At 44.8% G+C, this 21,713-nt stretch overlaps 1 protein-coding gene across 2 annotated transcripts in view; it reads right to left on the reverse strand.

Annotated features, from left to right (window-relative positions):
* The window catches only part of CDK6 (cyclin dependent kinase 6), a 116,538-nt gene that overhangs the window by 20,272 nt on the left and 74,553 nt on the right, over positions 1 to 21,713 (reverse strand). For both annotated transcript variants that reach the window (XM_054161079.1, XM_054161078.1), the window contains one exon: positions 7,637 to 7,746. In XM_054161079.1, coding sequence (XP_054017054.1) covers positions 7,637 to 7,746 — 110 coding nt within the window. The remainder of the gene's footprint in view (positions 1 to 7,636; positions 7,747 to 21,713) is intronic.

Below are 21,713 nucleotides of genomic sequence, written 5' to 3' on the forward strand. Positions count from 1 at the left end.
GGAAATTAGGAACAAGTTCATTACTATGAGGGTGGTAGAACACTGAAACAGGTTGCCCAGGGAGGTGGTGGAGGCCCCATCCCCAGAGATATTCAAAGTCAGGATGGATGAGGCTCTGAGCAGCCTGATCTAGTTAGGGATGTCCCTGCTTACTGCAGAAGAGTTGGAGTAGATGACCTGTGGAGGTCCCTTACAACCCAAACCATTCTGTGATTCAATAATTCCAACTACAAACTAAAATTGCACTCTAAACCTTCCATGCTTCTTTGCTCTTGTTCAGCTCAGTTTGAGGGTAAGCACCATGTCTAACACTGGCCCTTCTCAGGATTTATCAACATCTTATCAACATCTATAAATATCTGAGGAGTGGGTGTCAAGATGATGGTGCCAGGCTCTTTTCAATGGTGCCCACTGATAGGACAAGGAACAGTGGGTAAAACATTACAAGCTAAGAGAGGGAATCTTCAAGTTTCCTCTCCAATTGGGCTTCAGCTGCTCCTGTGTGGTATTGAGCAGATGTTTTGATCTCTGCTCACTTCTGTTGCCCCATATTAGGTGTTAGTGGCACCTGTTGTGCTAAGCCTCTGTAATTTTCAGAGGAACTGCCACCTTCCCCCCACAACTGAATGTCTCATCACCTTCAGCTGTAACAAAACACGCTTGGGTCAGAAAAAAAGATCTCAGCAAGGGGGTTACAATCCTCCAGACAAGAAAGGCAGGGAAACCATCTCAGTACTAACCAGAAATCTGTTACATGAGCAGCAGTAAAATTTCAACTTCAACCTTGTGCACCAGCTGCTGAGTCAGGGTGTCAAAAGAGGATTAGAAGGATGGTGTGAAGAAAATAATTTGTAGCAGCTGCGTTGGCTTACAGTGAATTAACAAACACCTGCAGAAGAACTTGAGATAAGCACTGAAGGTCACAAGTATGTCTAGCAAGCATGCAAGGAAAAGGGATACAATTTTCAAAGGCCAGTTACTGCACTTTTCCCTGAGCAATGCTTTGTCCTATCCAATTCATTCTGGTACTCAGGCTGGAGAAGCTTCAAGATTTCCGCTCACTGGCCCAGGACAGTGCACAGTAACCTGAGTTCATCTGTTGAGAGCTCTCTGGTTTCTTATCCTGTTCAGCTATTAGTGATTTCCCAGGAAATCTTTCATTTGATTCCTGACCAAAAGAAGGAGTAAGTGAACTTCTTCTATTAAAGAGACAAAACAAAGCAGAACTTCCAGGTGATGCCACTGCTCAGATGCCACCTCCTCCATGCAGCTGCAGTATCAACACATTTTATGTTGTAGATTCGTGTGTTCAAAGCCTCCCGAATTAATTTTGTGACAACTTTTATGCTGTTATTTCTTCCTTGCCATTACTGAGCCATAGCCCTGCTCCTGTGTTGTCTGTGGCACAACTCTATGAAGATACTGAAGGGAATGGAACATCTCTCTTATGAAGAAAGGCTGAGGGATTTGGGGCTTTTTAGCATGCGGAAGAGAAGACTGCAGGGGGGATCTCATCAATGCTGAGCAGTACTTAAAGGGTGGGTGTCAGGAGGATGGGACCAGGCTCTTTTCAGGACAAGGGGTAATGAGCACAAACTTGAACATAAGTTCCATCTAAACATGAGGAGGAATTTCTTTACTTTGAGGGTGACAGAGCACTGTGACAGGCTGCCTAGAGAGGTGGTGGAGTCTCCCTCTCTGGAGTCACGCAAAACCTTCCTGGACATGTTAGTTTTTGACATTATTTTAATGGGCAGAGCATACAACTCTGTCTTTATGGAATGAATGTTTCCTCTGTCTTGGAAGTACTGAGCAGCTGTAGCTCCCTGAGCCACCCCAGACCTTGAACTTCTCAGTCCTACACTACCAGGTTGTTCACCACCTTCGTGACCACTTCAAGGAGTTCCCCAAGATCCAGATGGAGCTGGCTTTCATTTCTGGAAAAAAATTCTGCTCTGCTCAGAATTAACCCCTCCAAATCCCCTTCTGGAGTAAGTGAATAACTGAGTAAAAGCTTCCCTCCCTGGAAAGCCCTTTTCTGCCTTGCTTTTCATACAGTTGTGGCTGGAGTCTTTGCCAAAAATGGAGTTTCCCAAAAAGTCTGGGCCCTCTTCAAACTCTGCTCTCACTTTCTGGCTAAGTGCCCTCACCATCAGACTCTTAAAAGATCGAGGAGATGAGCAACACCTACCTCTCCTTTTGCAGTTACTTTCCAGAAAAGGAAAACTGATTCCAAGGCAGGAGAGATGCAAGCAAGCCTGCTTCTGTGCCTCACTGGGTAGGACACTATCCAGCTAAGATACAGCTCTGATTTCATACACTCCTCCATTGTTAATGGCTGATGAGATCTGGTCCTAACTGGGCATCTTCATTCTTACAGCAGCAGAGTTTGATTATCAGTGCCAAAAAGGCTTTAACATAACAGCTACAGATAGGAAAAATCCCTTGCTGTGTGTAGTTCTTTTAAGTGATGAAAGGTCACACTCTAATTATTTGGACATAAAGAGCACTTGAAAGATTATTCTATTGTATGGAGCAGTGTCTGTGCTGTGCTGACGTAGGAATGAAACCTGTTTCATGAATATAATCTAATAACAAATGATCTAATAATTCACTAGAGGTCAAGTTCTGGATGATGTAGCTGATGGAGTCAGTTAGCTTCAGGTAACAGATTCCAACTCAGTCAAAGTCAATAGTAACTGAATCTTCATGCCAATTTACTTCATCTCAGCAGAATGAATGAATGAAAATGAAGTGATCCCTTGGATGAAATTCTTATTTGACAAATGTCTGCATTCCAAAAGCACTTATTGCTGACAAACCTGGATATGCTAGGAGAGAAGCTATGAATATGGAGAATATTTAAGTAAATATCTACACTGAGATTGACACATTGTGGTCTTTCTCCTAGCCACAAGGGCTTTTACTATGACCTCAAACCAGGCTAATCCAGATTGTCACAGAGTGTCACAACTCAAAGGAATGTAGAATTTTTTAAGGCTAATGTGTTCTTTCACTTAAAAATAATGAAAAGCTTCTTTACTTGGAGCACTGGAGCAGGCTGCCCAGAGAGGTTGTGGAGTCTCCTTCTGCCAAGCCTCACCATTCTGTGAGTCTGTGAATCTGTGATTTCAGACTAATGCTGTGCCACCTGCACATGAAGAAGCCGCACAGGTTTTTCAGAAGGGGAGCTCTCCTGCTGGACTTGAGTTCTGTGTGGCTGCCAGCTGTCATCTCAGAGCCACTCAGTCCCAATCTCTTGGCCACTGCCTTGCCTGACCCCACACCTGAACTCAACTCAGCTTAAACTTGGTCAACTATTTCTGCTGGTTGTCTTAGCCCTGCCTCAAGGTTCCCTTCTGGGTTTTGTGTCGTGGGTAGTGACAGTTTTTGGTTTCTATGGTTTATCAACCGTTTCCCTTACCAACAGATCTATTCCTCTGACTGAAAGCCTGGCACAGCTGGAAACTAGAAGGAAAACCACAAATGAATGGCCTGGCACTCACTCACCACTCATCTCCAACCACAGACCCATACAGTTAGTGGATCTAACGGCTATCAATCAGCCCAACTGTAGACACTTAGAGAGATATCAGCTAGAAAAGGCTTGAGGGAAAATGTGAGCTAAAACCCAAAAAGGTATGTTACTCTGAATAGGGTCTTGGAAACTCACATCCATTTTGTGCTTGAGAATTAGTGGTATTATTCTGACTGCTTGCCCTTCTCTCCATTAATGTGCATTTGTCCTCTGCCCAAAGCCAATGGGAGTTCTGCCTGAGAGGTCAGATTAAACAGAAAACAATTCCTGCTTATCCAAACCCAGGAATAATGTGAACAAGTGCAGCCTTCTACCTTCCTTTGTTAGTTATGTTGGAAGCAAAATGTCACTGTTGTTCCATCAGATCACTGAGGTCATTAAGCTACATTGTGGCTTGGGTCCATTCAACTTTAAAAAGGCTAGACAAAAATCTTTGCAATAGACTTGCCACTTATCTGGGGAGGAAGAAAAAACCCCATTTTATTAGGTCTGGTATGGAAAACCCATCAGCCTCCCACACACCCATATGCACATGAATGGCAGAAGACTAAAGGAGGAAAAGTGCAAAGTTTGAACGCTGACAAGATCTTTCCAAGGAAGGAGCCTTCTCCCCATACAGCTGGGCCTGGACTGTGGTGAACTTTTATGGCACTTGCAACTTAAATCATTCTCCTAACAAAACAAGCTAATTCCCAAAAATGGCAAAAACAAACTCCAGCCAGAACTGTACAGTACCTGGGTTCAAAGGTTGCAAATCAAGCTGTGTAGCTTTTACAGTTCTAAGCTGCAGCCTCCCACTCTGCTCGTGAAAACAAAGACAAAACAGAAGAAGGGGAGGGAAAAAAACAAAACCAAACTGTTGTTGTGTTAAACTTCCTGCTACCAAAATCTAACGGCAAGCAAGCAGACGAGTGAATGATTACACTTTGGAGCTCTCGGTCCACTAGATATGTTGGTTTAAGGTTCACTGGAAAACAGCAGATAATATAATTGCAAAGCCTGCGCTCAAAATCGCTGCGTGATAAAGGGAACAGTTTGCATTTAAGGTGTTTGCCAGCTTAGATGGGAAACCCAAATTATAAGCAGTGCTCACGCCAGTATTTGCTTGGTTGCGTCTTGCCTAGATGTCTCTGCTATCTTGGTTTTATTCTTCCTTCCCTCCCACCACCCAGTTGTACATCCTTCTGGAACAAACTGAGGTGCAGAATCAGAGACTTATGGAATTGTTTAGGCTGGAAAAGACCTTTAAGGTCATTGAGTCCAACCATTGCCTAACTCTACCAAGGCTGGGGCTAAACCATGGCACTCAGCACCACATCTTTGCCTCTTTGAAACACCTCCAGGGATGGGGATTCAACCACCTCCCTGGGCAACCTATGCCAGGCTCTGAGAAACCTTTCAGTCACGAAGTTTCTTCTCATGTCCAGCCTAAACCTCCCCTGGTGCACCCTGAGGCCATTTCCACTTGTTCTATCACCTGATACTAGGAAGAACAGATCAGCCCCCACCTGGCTCCAACCTCCTTTCAGGGAGTTGTAGAGAGCAATGAGCTCTCCCCTCAGCCTCCTTTTCTCCAGGCTAAATGACCACAGTTCCCTCAGCTGCTCTTCACCAGACCTGTTCTCTGCCCCAAGCCTGGAGCATTGCAAGGGTGGTAGGGAAAGAAGGCAACAAGTACCCAGCAAGAGAGTAAAAAGAAAAGGTTGCCTCCATATCAAACCTCCATCGACTTCTAAACTTTAGCTGCATTCTCATACCCTTACTCTATCAACTCCAGCAGAAATGCAGATTGGTGATTACCCAAAGGCACTACCATGTTCCAACAGAAACAGCTGTTTGATGTTCAATTTTTTGGAATTCCTCCATGGAGTTTGCAAAATTTGACAGTTGATTGCTATTAAGGTCACAGTAAGATGGGTTTTCTTTTGCAATCCATCACAAGAATCAGAAAGACACCGTCTATATATCACAGAGCGAGAATTGCAACATTAACCCAACACAACAGCCCATGGAGACAGAGTTCAGTGCTGTTCAGTGTAGCCTTGTGGCAATAAGCCTTGAGATCAGGCTTCCAAATCATGCCTGTAAAGTGGAGTATGTGGAAGGCACATTGTTTCTAGTGAGGCACATAGGACATACAGACTTGGCAGATTCCTGACTTCTGCAGCTTTTGACAAGCTCCCAAATTGAGGACTGAGAATGTCAGACTGACCCTGCCTTTGGCAAGAAAAAGAGAAGTCCTCATTTTATCAAACTCTGCTTCAAGTCAGATCTAATTTCCATTTTCTACATCCCTCTCTGGAGCCCTCAACACAGGAGGGAGATGGACCTGATGGACCTAATGCATTGGGTCCAAAGGAAGTCCACAAAAATGATCAGGGGGATGGAGAACCTCTGCTAGGAAGACAGGCTGAGGGAGCTGGGGTTGTTCATCCTGCAAAAGAGAAGGCTCCGGGGAGACCTAACAGAGGCCTGACAGAACCTGAAGGGGGCTAAAAGAAGGCTGCAGAGGGACTGTTAGCAAAGGCCTGCAGGGACAGGACAAGGGGCAATGGTTTGAAATGAGAGCAGAGCAGATTTAGATTGGATATCAGGAACAAGTTCTGCACCATGAGGGTGCTAGAACACTGGTTCAGGTTGCCCAGGGAGGCAGTTGAGGAGATCCCTGGAGATACTCAAGGTGAGGCTGGAGAAGGCCCTGAGCAACCTGCTCTAGTGGAGGATGTCACTGCTGAGTGCAGGGGGTTGGACTGGATGACCTGTGGAGGTCCCTTCCAACTCAAACCATTCTATGATTCTATGACAACGCACTATTTGCATTTGCAAATAAGTAGAAAATAGAACTAGAACTCTCCCTAATTCAGCTGACCATGTGGGATTTGGAGTGTCAGTGAGCTCACACATCATAAAAGGACAAAGAAAATTAAATTGGTGGTGTTGCTATGTGGTAATATTTCTTATCTGTCAGAATACTGCAAATTACATGAGGGGGGAAAATAGAAGTTTTAGGATGGTATAAAGTTCTGTATTCAGTTGTTTTGTCCTGTGTCACTCTTGCTGCAGATGCTGAAATGAAGTTGTTGACTTTGCTACTGGCGGTGCCTGGGACAAGAGGAAATCTTTCGAAGTTTGCAGGGTTTAATTGATACTCCTAAAATCCACATTCTTTTTGTTGTTTCTTTCCCTCTCATTTTCTGACCTCATTTCTGAGTCATAACAGAGAGGGTGGAGGATAATAATTCTACCCAGGCCATTTGACCAGGCAGGAAGCCCAAGAAAAATGATTTTTCCATATACTAACATTAATAAGTAGTAGAATTCCAAAGTTATTTTGCAAGAATTCAATTAGTATTTTTAACTTCATGCTATATAAATTCAGTAGTTGTTTCTCAAGCCCCCTGCAGTATGGCTTCTCCTTGCATATTGAAACAATTTTGGGGTTTAGGCCAACTAGTTGATATTTTTTTTTTCTTCCACATTGTCTTTATAGACATTCTTTGACTTCACACTGGGTGTTATAAAATGTCACAGTTTCTAGATGAAGAGCTCCCAGGTGATGCCAACATGCACTTCTTGCAGTAAGCTCAACCAAAATGTGTGTCATTGGGTTAATATGGAGACAGATTTACCTTGCTAAGATTCCTAGATTCCTGGGGGGTTGTTCCTCTCCTGTGTGGTACAACTTCCATACCAGTGTCCTTCCTTGGGGAAAGACCAGTAGGCAAGTGCTCCTCTTGCCCTCACAACTCATCTGCATCCAGCTGTTGTGTAGCAAGATAGTTCTGATGGGCAATTCAATGGAATTAGCCCTAAAAAAGGCGTTTATCTGTTTCCTTTGAGCTACAATTGCTCAATACTCACACTGAAGACCTTATTCTTAAAAAAATCCTATTTCTCTTTCCCATTTCTAGAAATCAACATTACAGTGACTACTGAGATCTCAAATATGCCTGGGGTGGGGGGACTATGAACAACACCTGATGCTCCAGTGCATGAACTTTCCAACGTAACCATGACGAAGTGCATGAAATCAGACATCACTGCCCACCTGTTCAAGTTTCAAGCTGAAAAGACAGAAGCAATAAAACTGGCTCTTACTTTCGACGGAACATCTCTGCAAAGATGCAGCCAACACTCCAAAGATCAACTGGTGTTGCATAGCTGGACTGCAGTAGAACTTCAGGAGCTCTATACCACAAAGTAACAACCTGCAAAAAGAAAAAGGAATGTAAGAGAGAGCAGGCTTAGCCACAGAACTGCAGTGTCCTAGATGCTATGCTTTGTTCAAATCTGAGAAATTAAGCCAAACTGCTTTTACCAGGAAAGGGTCCTCCATGGAAAACCTGAGTATGGATGGCTGTAGTGACAAGGAGTCTGGGAGCGAGGCCACTTCTTGCCAGGAACAGTGCAGTTCAGGGTGCACCAAGACCAGAGCATCATAGAATGGGGTTGGTGTGGTATCAGAGTATCACAGCACCACAGCACACTCTGAGGACAACTCTGGGAAGCTTGTGCAGCTTACAGAGCCCAAACACCTTCCAGTGGAGGTCTGGATTCTTCATAGAGCAAATCTTGGTCTGTTGAACTCCTTTTCTTTAAACAATGTTTTTGGACCCCTTAGATGTAGTCACCAGAGCCAAAGTGGAACCAAATAAGCTAGGGGATACTGTGAGTTTACTCCTAGGACAAGCCAGAACCTGTAGCCTTTATCTGTCCTGAGCCCTTTCATAGTGCATATGATTTTTTTTGGTAGAAGAAATGAGATTAGGTCAAGTCCATGGGCGAGCCTGGGCTAACATGTCAGGCCTCTTTGAAATTCACCATGAGCCAGCCAGGAGACCTTGTGACCAAGGTCAACAGTGTTCTGGGGTGCATGAAGAAGAGCGTGGCCAACAGGTTGACAGAGGCTCTCTTTCCCCTCTGCTCTGCCCTGGTGAGGCCACACATGGAGTACTGTGTGTAATTCTGGGCTCCCCAGCCCCAGAGGGACAGGAACCACTAGAGAGAGTCCAATGGAGGCCACAAAGATGCTGATACTAGGGAGACTCATGGAATCACAACATCATAGAATGGTTTATGTTGGCAGGGATCTTAAAGGTCATTTAGTTCCCAATTCCCCTGACACAGTCAGGGACTCTTCTTACTAGACCAAATTGCTCAGAAGCCTCATCCAGCCTCGTGTTGAACACTTCCAGGGCAAATTTACATTAGATTTAGACTGGATATTAGGAAGAAATTTTTTACAGTGAAGGTGGTGAGACACTGTAACAGGCTGCCCATGGATGTTGTGGATTACCCCTCCCAGGGGGTGTTCAAGGCCAGGTTGGATGAGGCCTTGAACAAGCTGGGCTAGTGGAAGGTATCCCTGCCCATGGCAGGGGGTTTAGAACTAGATGATTTTCAAGGTCCCTTCCAGTGTACATGATTCTATGACTCTATGAGGTATCCACAACTTCTCTGGGGAACCTGTTCCAGGGTCTCACCACTCTCATAAAAGACAAAGATTAGAATAACTCATAAAGTTATGTTAACAAGGGTAGGGTGTTGTGAAGCTCAAAACCAGCACAAAGAAAGGTGCAAGAAGAGCGGGTTTTGTTGTTTGGTTTTGGGTTTTTTTAAGTGCTAACAATGTAATTGTCTTCTAAGCAAAAAATAACAATGGAAGCAATCAGCTGAATTTGCTGGTCAAAGGCAGCTGAAACAAAAGCAAACACAACATCGATTGCGATCATTACAAGCCCTGACAGCCTTTGGAACTCCTGAATGGATATTTGCACAAGTGGTCATACTTGCTAAAGTTCCTCTTCAGCACTTTGATCTCTGTTCACAAAATCTGTCTTGGAAATAGCTCAATAACACAGTGCAAAGTTCTGCACTGTCAGGCTCAACTCCCAGATAGCTGCCCACAGAAACGCTCCTGCATAGAAGCTGGGCACTACTTAACTCCATTCATTTTGGTTTGGTACCATACCAGTGATGCTTTCACACGGATCACAGAATGCATGGGGTTGGAAAGGACTCCCAAAGGTCACCTTGTCCAATTCCCCTGCAGTCAGCAGGGGCACCTGTAACACAGATCAGTTTGCTCAGGGCTCCATCAGGTCTGATGATGAATATCTCCAGGGATGGGGACCCCACCACATCTCTGGGCAACCTGTTACAATATTTCACTACTGTCATTGCCTTCCAGTACCTGAAGGGGGCTACAAGAAATCTGGAGAGATGGTTTGCAAGGGTGTGTAGCACTAGGACAAGGGGCAGTGGCTTTAAACCAGAGCAGTATAGATTTAGGTTAGACATTAGGAGGAATTTCATTACAGTGAGGGTGGTGAGACACTGGAACAGGTTGCCCAGGGAGGTGGTGGAGGCCCCATCCTAGAATAGAATAGAATAGAATAGAATAGAATAGAATAGAATAGAATAGAATAGAATAGAATAGAATAGAATAGAATTAACCAGCTTGGAAAAGACCTTTGAGATCATTGAGTCCAGCACTATCTAAACCATGGCACCAAGTGCCCCATCCAGTCTCTTCCTAAACACCTCCAATGATGGTGACTCCACCACCTCCCTGGGCAACAGGTGGGCCCAGATTGGTTTTGGTCTGTTAAATGCACGCGTCCCCGGAGGTCGGTGCTCAAGGTCAGGCATTCAAGGTCAGGCTTGATGGGGCTCTGAGCAACCTGATCTAGTTGGGATGTCCCTGCTTACTTGGTTTGGATTAGACAACCTTTAAAAGTCCTTTCCAACCCAGAGCTGTTTGTGATTCTGTGAACACTTCTGCCAATGTGTGCCCTAAACCAAAGCCCCTTTTCCAGCGAAAGGAGGCACAGGAGAGTTGATCCTTTCCTGACTGGAGCATGGCAGCTGGTGGGCAGTGCTCAGGTGCTGAATGAGTAGCACCCCAAGCTCTTGCACCCTGCCACACTCCATTCATGTATGCACAAGGCACTGGGAGATTTCATTGCTGAGACATTTGGAAAGTTAGACCTTGAAAAGAAGCCATTTCCCAAGTCCTACAGCTCAATTCCAGCAAATGCCTGATTGCTTTCTAGTCAGGGGGGGAGGAACCCGTGCTGAGCTTCTTTGATATGCTCTGTTATTACCCTGTAATTAGAAAACGATCAAGAGAACCATTCTGGTTTGGAATGGGCAAGTCTGTGTTTCAAAATGTCAACCTGAATGGGATCAAAGTGTGCTAAATGCTAGTGTGCCCACAAGCAATGCCACAGATGACTCCTCTGGTGATGCAGGTCTTCTCCTGAAAAGCACAGGATGATGCAGACAAGGCAGTGGTTTTGACACAAGGCTTCACACTCTCTTTTCTCTTACCATAGAAACCAAGAAAATATTTGTGGACATTCCATTAACATTTGCAGATAACTAAAACTGAAAATGGTTCTGAACACAGGATATGGTGAGGCTCAACAACTAGATCATCACTTCCTCTTTAGCAGGCTTCTGACTTAAGAGTGAAAAAGAGCTTTGTTTAGGTAAGCCTCACCAGCAGGGAGACAGGCTCCTGCTTTGCTCTGTAGACAACAGGCTCTGTGCTCACATCTTGGTGGACATCCCAAATTCTGCACAAGATTCCTAAAACACTTTTGGAGGCTGAAGGCTTTAGTGATTGTCTTGCATTTTAGTACTCTCATCTAATAGTGTCCCTCCTGGGCTTCCTCCTTGCTTCTCCTCTCTTTGCCTGGTCTCTTTAGCCTCCCTCTTACACCAGCCAGGTTCCTCCCACCTGTCCCCTGATCTCCTAGCTCCTCTCCCCTGCTTCTGCCTTTCTGCCACGTGCCAGTGCCACTGAAGATGCCTGACTCCTGCCTTCCCTGTGCAAACACCCAGATGGACACAGTCTGCTGCCCAGTCATGTTCTGTGTGCTCTGCCTGTCCTCATGTTCCCTGCCTGCTTCCTTCCACCATCAAACTGCCCCCAAATTCACATCTTCTCCCTCCAACTCCCTCCAAATGCTCCTGGGCCAGATTAGCTCCTTTCCCCCCTTTTAGCTTCTCAGCCCCCTTTGCCTGTTCTGAGGATATCCTGTGCCATTTGGATCTCATGGATTAAGCCACACACGAAAAGACAGAGAATAATTAAAACACTGGAAAGAGCCTGTACCTACAGGAGCAGCTCTGCTCCTTCTCCAGTGCACATCTTATGTTTCCATTACCCAGATAAGATGGGATGATAGCAGATAAGGATGTTATCAGTAGCTGCAGATTGCTGCTTCTAATAATTTAAATGTAAATTGATTCTGGCAGAACTTCATGACAAAAAGAAATGAAAGGTGGATCTGGGAGGCATTAGAAAGAAAAAGAACATCTGCAAAAGTCTACCAGGGCTGTGCCTGAGCCCTGCAGAAGGAAATGTGCTCAGTAAGAAGCCAGGGGAGAGCTGCATTTAGTCAGTAAAAGAAAGGCAGCTTCATTCTGACACTGAGCTTTCTGCCTTATTGTACCTGATAGATGCTGCTATGTGGGATTATCTGGCCTCAGGAGTCCTAATTTTGCACTCCATGGTACCTTGTCTCTGATGAAAAATCAAACTGGTGGTAAGAATCTGCTGACCTGCAATGCCAGCACAAGACCCAGGGCTTGTGTCAGTCTCATTTAATTTCCATTTACTTCACAGAGCAGATTTTCAGTTCTGGATAACTGCTGAATTTAATTGCACCATACATAGCCCTTTCCAAATATAGTTGCTGCCTGAACAGCAGAACAGTTCAAAAAGGACAAAGCCAAACAGAGGTTTAGGATGGGGTTGAGTAACACAGACACAAAAGGCTACATTTTGGTTTGCCGCAGACTCTAAGTACAGACCAGTGCCCAGTCGCATGGCTACAGGAACAAAGCAGGGATCAGACTGGAACACAGCAGCTATGTCTGTGCTGGGAAATTAAATGGGACAGGAAATGCTCCTTTGGCACTGAGACCAACAGGCACAGAGTGCCCTATGTCCATATTATTAAATTCTCAGCCTCCCAGAAAAGGTGATTGGATGCAGGCTGCTTACTGGGAACAGTCTTTGGGCCATGCTTTGCTGTGCCTAGGAGCTGTCTGGGGGAAGCTGGTTGGCATAACTCAAAGCCATGCCAGGAACTCCTCTAATAATTTAACAGTATAGACAATTGAGCTCCAGTACCCACGGATGTTTCCTGGCGCTCTTTAATCCACTCCCCAGTGAGTCATACTGTGGCCCCAGGTCTTCCTTTCACTCTCAAGAGAAGGTGGTTTGCTATGCTGCCCTCATCTCTGCTGGTCAGAGGGGACTACAGAGGGTGATGGGGTGGAGAAGGCATGGTCCAATCCTCATCTTGCCCACTGACTGATCTGATGCTAAGTGCATTGTACAAGTCAGGTAAACACATGTTGCAACTGCTGACTGTCTACAAGAATTGACTTGCCTAAGTGGTCGTGCTTTGCAAAGGGGTTGGACTTGATGCTATCTGGAGGTCCCTTACGGTTCCATTCCATTCCATTCCATTCCATTCCATTCCATTCCATTCCATTCCATTCCATGGCTCTATGACTGGCCCATGTGTAGACATCTTCCTTTTACACTTCTAAAGCTGAATGAGATTAATTCTATTCTAATTAGAATCACAGAATTATCAAATGGTTTTGGTTGGAAAAGCCTTTTAAGATCATCCAGTCCAACCATTCTCTAACCCTACCAAGGCTGGAGCCATGGCCCTCAGCATGACATCTCTGCCCCTTGGAAACACTTGCAGGGATGACAAAGAAACATATGAAACCTTCTATAGCATTTGCTTTCATAGAAGTCATTCCACAAAAGCAATTACCAGGGTCCTTAAATTCATACCAAGTATCCTTAATTGCAAATAAAAGTCTGCTTCCAAATCTTTTGCTTTTGGCATTATGGTTTCTACAGCACTCTTTTTGGTGCTGATCTTGTTAATTCTGTTTGCCATCAGACACTGCCTCATTTCATTGCTTAAAACATTTCAACATCAGAAAAGATGATGTGTAAATTAATTTTTTTTTAAGTTCCCAAGTGGTTCTTAAATTAATTTATTATCTTCAGTCCTCACTAACAAGACTTTCACATTGTCTTTGGGGCATCTTTTTGACTCTTATCTATTTTTTAGCAAAAATGAGGGATTGTAGCTACAGAATCTCTGGTGCAGTTTGTAGAATACAGCTTTTAGTCTTGCTTGGTGGTCTCCCAACTTCACCAAAACATCTATTGCTTCAAACTCTTCAGAAGGATTCAAAGTTTCCATCTTCACTATGGAGCTGCTACTGATTTGCTGCTTCTTCAGGGGACTCCAAAATGACCTGCAGAATTTGCAAGCATCATAGAAAGTTTCTTCTCATCGCTATGATCAAGCCTGACACATTCACCAGTCTGGTTGGGAGGACAGAACTTTATCATCACCCTTCATCCCGTCACTCCATGCCTTTATCACAAGTCCCTCTACAGCTCTCTTGGGAGCCCCCTTCAAATCCTGGAAGGCTGCTCTAAGGTCTCCCTGGAGAGACATGACTGGTGGTTCTTCATCCACCATCTAACTGTTTCCATTGCAGGGACAGGTATGATTGGAGAGAGGTGTTTTGGTTTTTTTTTCTTAGAGACAGAGGATGATATTTTGTCTGTTTATAGAAACATGAACATAGTTTCCCTTTTAAAGTAAAAATGTCCCAGACTAGCCCTGGTGGCTTTTAGAGAGCACTTTGTTTCTTGACAAAACCTTTAATATATATAAAAATTACACCCTTTCAAGTGCTGGGACAGCGATTTTATCTTTTTATTCCCATTTGTCTCCCTTTTAGGCAGGAGCTTGATTAGCTGCCTTGTGAAAAGTGGAAGGATTGCTGCTTTTAATTCATTAGTTAAATCATCAAGCAAAAAAATGTTCTATTTATAGAAGGCACAAATCCTGATCACATGCACTACCCACTAGCAAGTTGTTATTTTCAACTGAGATCTCCTCTTGTTGATGCTGAAACATTTGGGCTTTGAAGAAAGCAAGGTTTAGCTTGCTTGGAAGATAACCTGACAAAGAAAGAAGCCATTCATTGCTTTCATGCACACAAAACTCGTCAGAATTTTCCCTTTTTGATTTCCAGGAAGAACCACAGAAGCCAGCTTGATGGTGCTGCTGAAGAATATTTCTAGGTACATCCGTTGTTAGTAGGAATGCATCTGTGTGTGTCTGCACATCAGGTGTGTGCATGAAGATATTTTATCTACACTCAGTAGCTTTTACCTCAAAAGTCTCTGTGCACTAAGCCACTGTGTGCAGCAGCTCCTAGAGAGGGAAACTGGCTCTTCAGATGAGGTAATATTTGTAACCATTACTGATAATTCAGAACTTATCTCAAAACTAATACAAGGAAATGTATTCAAGGAGCTGATTTCATAGAATCCTCTCCTGATACCACATAGATCGCAATTCTGAGAGACTACCTGAAACTTCACTGGAAAAGTGGTTTATCTTTGTACCAAAAGAAAGAAGCAAAAATAGTATCAGCAATATTGTTGTACCTGGCCCAGGGCCCATGAAAGTCAAAGAATCATAGAATCACAGAATAGTAGGGGTTGGAAGGGCCCTCCAGAGATCATTGAGTCCAACCCCTCCTGTCAGAGCAGAATCACCTAGGGCATGTCACACAGGAAGGCCTCCAGGTGGGTTTTGAAATTCTCCAGAGAAGCAGACTCCACAACGTCTCTGGGCAGCCTGCTCCAGTGATCCATCACCCTCACCATAAAGAAGTGTCTCCTCATGTTGAGGTGGAACTTCCTGTGTTCTAGCTTGTACCTGTTGTTCCTCATCAGTGAACACCACTGAAAAGAGCCTGGCACCCATCATCTTGACATCCACCCCTCAGATATTTACAGACATTGATTAGATCCCCTCTCAGCCTTCTCCTGCCCAAACTAAACAGCCTCAGGTCTCTCGGTCTCTCTTCGTAGCAGAGATGTTCAAGTCTCATCATCCTTGTAGCTTTCCATTGGACTATCTCCAGAAGATCCTTGTCTCTCTTGAACTGGGGAGCACAAAACTGGACACACTATTTCAGGTGTGGTCTCAGCAGGGCAGAGTAGAGCGGGAGGGGAACCTCTCTAGACCTGCTTGTTCAAAACCATGATGTCCTAAGCTGCATGGAACAGAATTTTTTATGGACTGTGGGACAACTCAGTTCTTTACAGAAGTGGTCAGGAGTCTTGTGCTTATATTGAAATGTCTTTATCTATGGAGATACTGGACAACAGCACCTGAAATTGACAGCTTTTAACAGAAGCTAGTCATTCTGCAGCCATGCTCCACAGTCAATAACCAACATTTGTAGATTGAAACAGTAAATTATAATGATCTCTCTCAGGGCTGAAAAACCCAGAAAGGCAGAAAAAAAACCAAACACAACTGGCTTCTTATGCTGATCAAGGCAAATATCTGCTGTAAGAACAAAGAGAATCCCTTCCACAGGACCAAAACCAACACAGCACTAAAAGGTGGCAGCCTTGGAATGCAGGTCTTGTTCTGAAACCTGGCACCTTTCCACTCACTCAGTCACCTGCTGGCACTGGCTAGCTGAGGGAATGGTTACAATTTCTAGTACCAGATTTTGGGCCTTGCTCCAGTTGCTTTGCTCTACTCCGTATCTTCAAGTAGCCACAAACCCAGCACATCTAGCACCCTGTGCATTCCTACTGGGTGGCATCCAGCTCTCCTGATCTCACACCACTTATGGACAGTCCCTGGGAGAAGGAGAATATGGAATCACAGAACCATTTTGCTTGGAAAAGCTCTTTAAGCTCATCAAGTCCAACCATTCTCTAACTCTGCCCAGGCTGGTGCTAAACCTGGCCTTCAGCACCACATCTCTGCCACTTTGAAACACCTCCAGGGACAGGGATTCAACCACCTCCTTGGGCAGCCTGTTCCCATGTTTGAGAACCTTTTCACAGTGAAGAAGTTTCTTCTAATAGCCAGTCTAAACCTCCCCTGATTCAGCTTGAATATGTATCTCTAACTTGTCCCAAGGACCAAGCCACAGCTGGCTCCAAGCTGAAATGCCCAGAAACTGGCCTGGTCTCTTCCTAAATTCACCAAACTAGAGAATCTGAGCCTTGCCATTTAGGCCTTGGCTTTCTAATGAAGAGCAGCTTTCCACTGCTACTAGAAACCCTGAGTCTGGTTAAAAGAAAAATAGTCTCCCCACTTCCTGGTGCTGTGCTAGACTTCAGCTCTGAACAGTAGAAACCTAAATAAAGTAAAACCATGAAGGCCACCACAGACCTCTCTCCCATAGAACTTGGGCCTACTTCTGTTTCAAACCATCTTTAGCAAAAGGAGATGATGCACAAAGCAAATAGTGCCTCAGAGAAAGGATTAAATCCTGCCAGTCCTCCAGAGGAGACTGTCCTGTGAAGTCTGCAGCTGCTTCTCGATGAGGAAGAAGCTTTTAATGAAACATGGCCACCAAAACTGACCTGAACAAATGAGTTGCCCTCAAAAGGAATCAGCTGTACTGCTCTGAGGCAAATGTAACCACTGGGTGGGAGCTGAACACAGAATTCTCTTGGGATCCTGACTTGGTACAGAATGCTGTGAATAAAATAAAGCTTTTCAGCTTGGGACTCTAAAAAAGGGGAAACTTGGTGCAAATAACTTCTACAGGATGCTGTTTTCATTTAGTTAAGAATGAAACATAAGAACTCATGCTGGGCTTTGAGTTAATGGCCAGAGCTGGATAGGAAGGATACAGGGCATGTAAAAGAGGTGGTACCTTGATGGCTACAGCAGAGGACACATGTGCATGAGCAGGTTAGCTGCTGGGTAAGAGCATGCCTGATCCTTACTCAGTATGTGCAATGAAGGTAAAATAAACTCAATTAATCAAAAAATATTTCTTCAAATGTATTTTATGCTGAAAGTCTGAGGTGGGCCTAGCACATCTAAGATTAAGATATTTGTGTGGACAAGTTATAAAGCTGATACTTAGGAGAAATTTCTCCTCTCTACCATGTTTAGGCTACAGTTGTTAAAAATACTTGTGGGTTTGGGCCCTCTTCATTTCTATGTCCCAGCAACTCCCAGGAAAAACAGCACTGTGAACTGTAACCATTCCCTAGCAGTGTGGCATGGGATGGTGGAAGCTTTCACAGCACCTGATAGAAACATGGAATCATAGAATCAGGAAATCAGAATCATGGAATCACAGAATCATATAATCATGGAGTCATAGAATGGTTTGGGTTGAAAGGGAGCTTAAGGGTCATCTACTTCAAATCCCCTTGCCAAGGACAGGGACACCCACCCATCTTCCTCCAGGCTCCATCCAAACTGGCTTATGGTGTAACACAGCCTCACACCTCTCCTTCCTCAAAGTGGATTGGGACTGTGATGCCCCTGGTGGAAGTGGACGTGTGTGTTCCTACTGAAACAGACTCCACCAAGGCTTGAGTAGGGGTCTGATTTCATTGATGTCCTGATAGCAAATCAAAGGGCTGGTGGAGCAACATGTGTCAGTGATGCTCATGAGAAGCAAGAGCTTGCAGTTTAACCTCCTGTGTTACAGCAAAACCTGAAGGGAATCCAGGGCTGCAAACAAGGCAGCTTCTCTGCAGCTTGGACAAGGGGAGCCTGAGGGGTGACTTCATTCATGTTTATAAAGATGTCAAGGGCAGTGTCAGGAGGAAGTGTCTGGTCACATGCATTAGAAAGGCCTTTGCTGGAGAAACAAGCAGCTGCATTTCAGCTGAAGCTCAGCTGCGTGTGAAGCATGTTTAGGCAGATACCTGAGACACATGGATGTTCTTAACAGAAGCCCACATGGAGTCCCACCTGGTGAAGCCTGTAACTAAGTGGTGGTGGAAGCAGTGCTTCTTTGCATCCACATTAACATCCTGTACAGATGTTATGTTGTTAACCACAAAGTGGAAACTCACCCTGAAGGGGAATTCACTGACACCTCCTCCATCCAAGCAAATACTTTGACCACGAGGCTGGGGGGGGGTGGTGGGGGGGGTGGGTGACAGCTCTTTCCTTGCCTTTGCTGAAGCCAACTCCCTATTCTGCCAGGAGTATGTGAGTCATGGGGCAAGACTGTGTCTGAAAGTAGCTTAGTGCTTAAGAACAATCAGCTGGAAGGGGCGAGTTCCTGGATCCTGCTCTCTGGAATGTGTATGCATTTTACATTAGACCATCACTGGATAAAAATAAAAGCAGGCATTAATTACATTGACCAGGCTGGATTCAACTTTAGATATAAGCAGACTGTGTTCCATTTCTCTGTCTCTAAAAGCTCTAGAAGATGGCACTCTTCTTTTATTCTGTGGACAAAGAAGCAACATCTCCTCCACTGCTACTCGATACACTACTCACTTGCCAAAACTCAGGAGTCACAATACAAAGCAAAGCCCAAAATATTTAAAGTACCCAAAAGAACATTTCCTTCACTTGTAAACACTTCAAGATTTTCTGAACTGAAGTATCTTAAGATTTAGTAGAATGGTTTGGGTTGGAAGGGACCTTAAACACCATCTACTATCAACTCCTTGCCACAGGTAGGGACACCTCCCACCAGCACAGCTTGCTCAAGGCCTCATCCAACCTGGCCTTCAACACCTCCAGGGAGGGGGCAAAGTTACAGTTGGTCCAGTACTAGACCTTGCTAGGCTTTATTTCCTGTTTTTAAAGCTTGTGTGATTAATTCATGCTCTTTTCAAGAAGCCAGATTCCAAGGGAAATTAATTACAGATAACATATTGGATGAGTTGGATGAAAAAGCCCTGAATTAGTTCATATCACTGAAGACCACTCCAGAGGGCTTACAGACTGTAAAAGCTATCCAGTGTTCTGTTTCTGACAATGATACTGCAGAACAGGGGACTCTTCTCTCTCAGAACTGATACAAAGCATCTTATTTAAGCTAAAGAGATAACAGCTGAAGCCAACACAAACAGGAATGTTCAAGGTAATGGCTGCTTTCATGTTACAAGTTCTCATGTCTGAGGGCACTGCATCAGGCTAAAGGACAAGCAGATAAGGAGATATTGCTAGTTCCTAACAAATGGCAGATAAAAGAAGCTCTTCTGGATTCTGATTAAGTGACAGCATTCTACACATTCCTGCCAGTTGAGAAAGTTTGCCTGAGAACAGCAGCTATGTTACATGTGAAGCAGCACTGAACAAGCATATCTCTATGTTTTCAAATTCCAGGGTGAGTAATGGCCCTTGCCCTCAGCCCTTAAACGTGAACAGAAGCTGCCTCTCTCCTCCTGGCCAGGCAGGAATAGCTCCCCGTGCTTCACTTTCCATTAAGATGTGTAAATGTGTATGCTGAAAGTAAAGAGAAGTTCTGTAGGACTCCATGGCTTGCAGCCAATGTTTACAATGCCCTGGGTGGGAAATGCCAAGGGAAAGGCTCTCCATGGCAGGCTGGAGGAGTCTTTGCTGTTGCCGCTGGTGACCTTCTGCCTGTGTTTTCAAAGCAGCTCCTGGTTAACCCCTTCCTTGCACACTGTGTGCACAGAGGCCTCAGGGAGAAAACACCTTCTCTGAGAGTCCAAGTCCACCTCAAGGCATCTGGTTGCAGCCATGGTTAATGGAGTGTGGACTCTGCATCTGCTGCTGCAGCTGTGAAACTGAGCTGATATTTTAATAGTCTGGGGTAACTGGGTTTAGCTGTGCTCTGCATGGTGCAAGGCAAATGTTCTCAGCTTCAGGCAAGGGACACAAGATGGACACAACGTTTACAAGCACAGGGCTTGTGAAGCACTGATAATACAGACTCTTCAGGTTAGAAGGAAACATCTGCTTTAGTTGTCCCTGGTCAATCAGTAGCAATGCTGTTTGCTGGTAGTAGCACTACCTTCTGGGATCTCCTCAGGAGAAGGACGATGCTTACAACTGAGGGCAGGCTGGCCTGCCCTTGGTTCAATGGAGATACACCACGAGGCAGCACTCAGCGTGGAATGGAGAACATAGAATCACAGAATGGTTTCAATTGGAAGGGACCTTCAAGATTACCTAGTTCCAGCCCCCCGCCATGGACAGGGCCACCTTCCACTAGAGCAGCTTGCTGATCTACTTTAAAAGGTTTTGCCCCTCTCTCGCCTGAGAATGAAAAATCCAATACTGAGGAGGTGTCCTCCTGTGTTACATCCCTTTGTCTGCTCCACAAATCACTCATGGCTCCTAACTGTTCAGGATGAGTCCTTATAAAGATGACAAAAAATTAATGTGCATAAAAGGCCTTCCAAACTCTTCATCACCATATGCAATGCATCCTTGGAAAGGGAGAATGAATCAAATGGTAATTTATCTTCAAGAACTAGTGTAAATGTTCTAATGGTGTCAGATAGGGAGAACATCAAAATTACTACCAGCTCACTTTGGAATAAGCAGTTTCATAGATGTTTCCCCATCATCATAATCAAGATGCCTCTCAATGTCTTTTTCTCACAAAAATCTGTTCTCAGAATCAATAATTCCATGCAAAACCTCCTTACCTATTCCCTGCAAGTGAATGACAGTGTTGCCACCTCCAGCAAACTTTCACAGCATTAACAGCCACAGAGGGACAGCAATATGCAACCCCCCTTGATGACCCTTCAGAGGAAGTCCTGTAAATAACATCCTCATGGGGTCAGGAAATCCTTCATTGCATGGCTCCATGGATCCTGAGGAGGAGAGAAGGGAGAAGCAGTGCTAGAAGTGAGAGCTTCTTCAGAGAAACAAAGCCTGAATGCCATCAGCTCTGGGACTGACACAGATCAACAGCCCCTACAGTTCCTGCCTGGTCTAAAAGTCTAAACATAAAGGTAGAGGAGGTACAGAAGAAGCTGATAGGACCTCATTTACTCTTCTGAGCATTAGAGAAGGTACAGAATAAACTGATAGGACCTGCCTTGTAATACCTGAAGTGATCCTACAGGAAGGCTGGAGAGGGACTTTCATAAGGGTGTCTAGCAATAGGACAAGGTTTGAAGCTGAGGGAGAGAAGGGTTAGACTGGATGTGAGGAAGAAGTTCTTCAGTACAAGTGTGGTGAGACTCTGGAAGAGGCTGCCCAGGGGGGTTGTGGATGCCTCCTCCTGGGGGGTGTTGAAGGGCCAGACTGGATGAGGCCTTGAGCAGGCAAGTTTAGTTGAGAGGCATCTCTGTCCATGGCAGAGAGGTTGGTGCAGATGATCTCTGAGG

The sequence above is a fragment of the Dryobates pubescens genome, chromosome 4, assembly GCF_014839835.1.
Source record: "Dryobates pubescens isolate bDryPub1 chromosome 4, bDryPub1.pri, whole genome shotgun sequence".
Lineage (NCBI taxonomy): Eukaryota > Metazoa > Chordata > Aves > Piciformes > Picidae > Dryobates > Dryobates pubescens.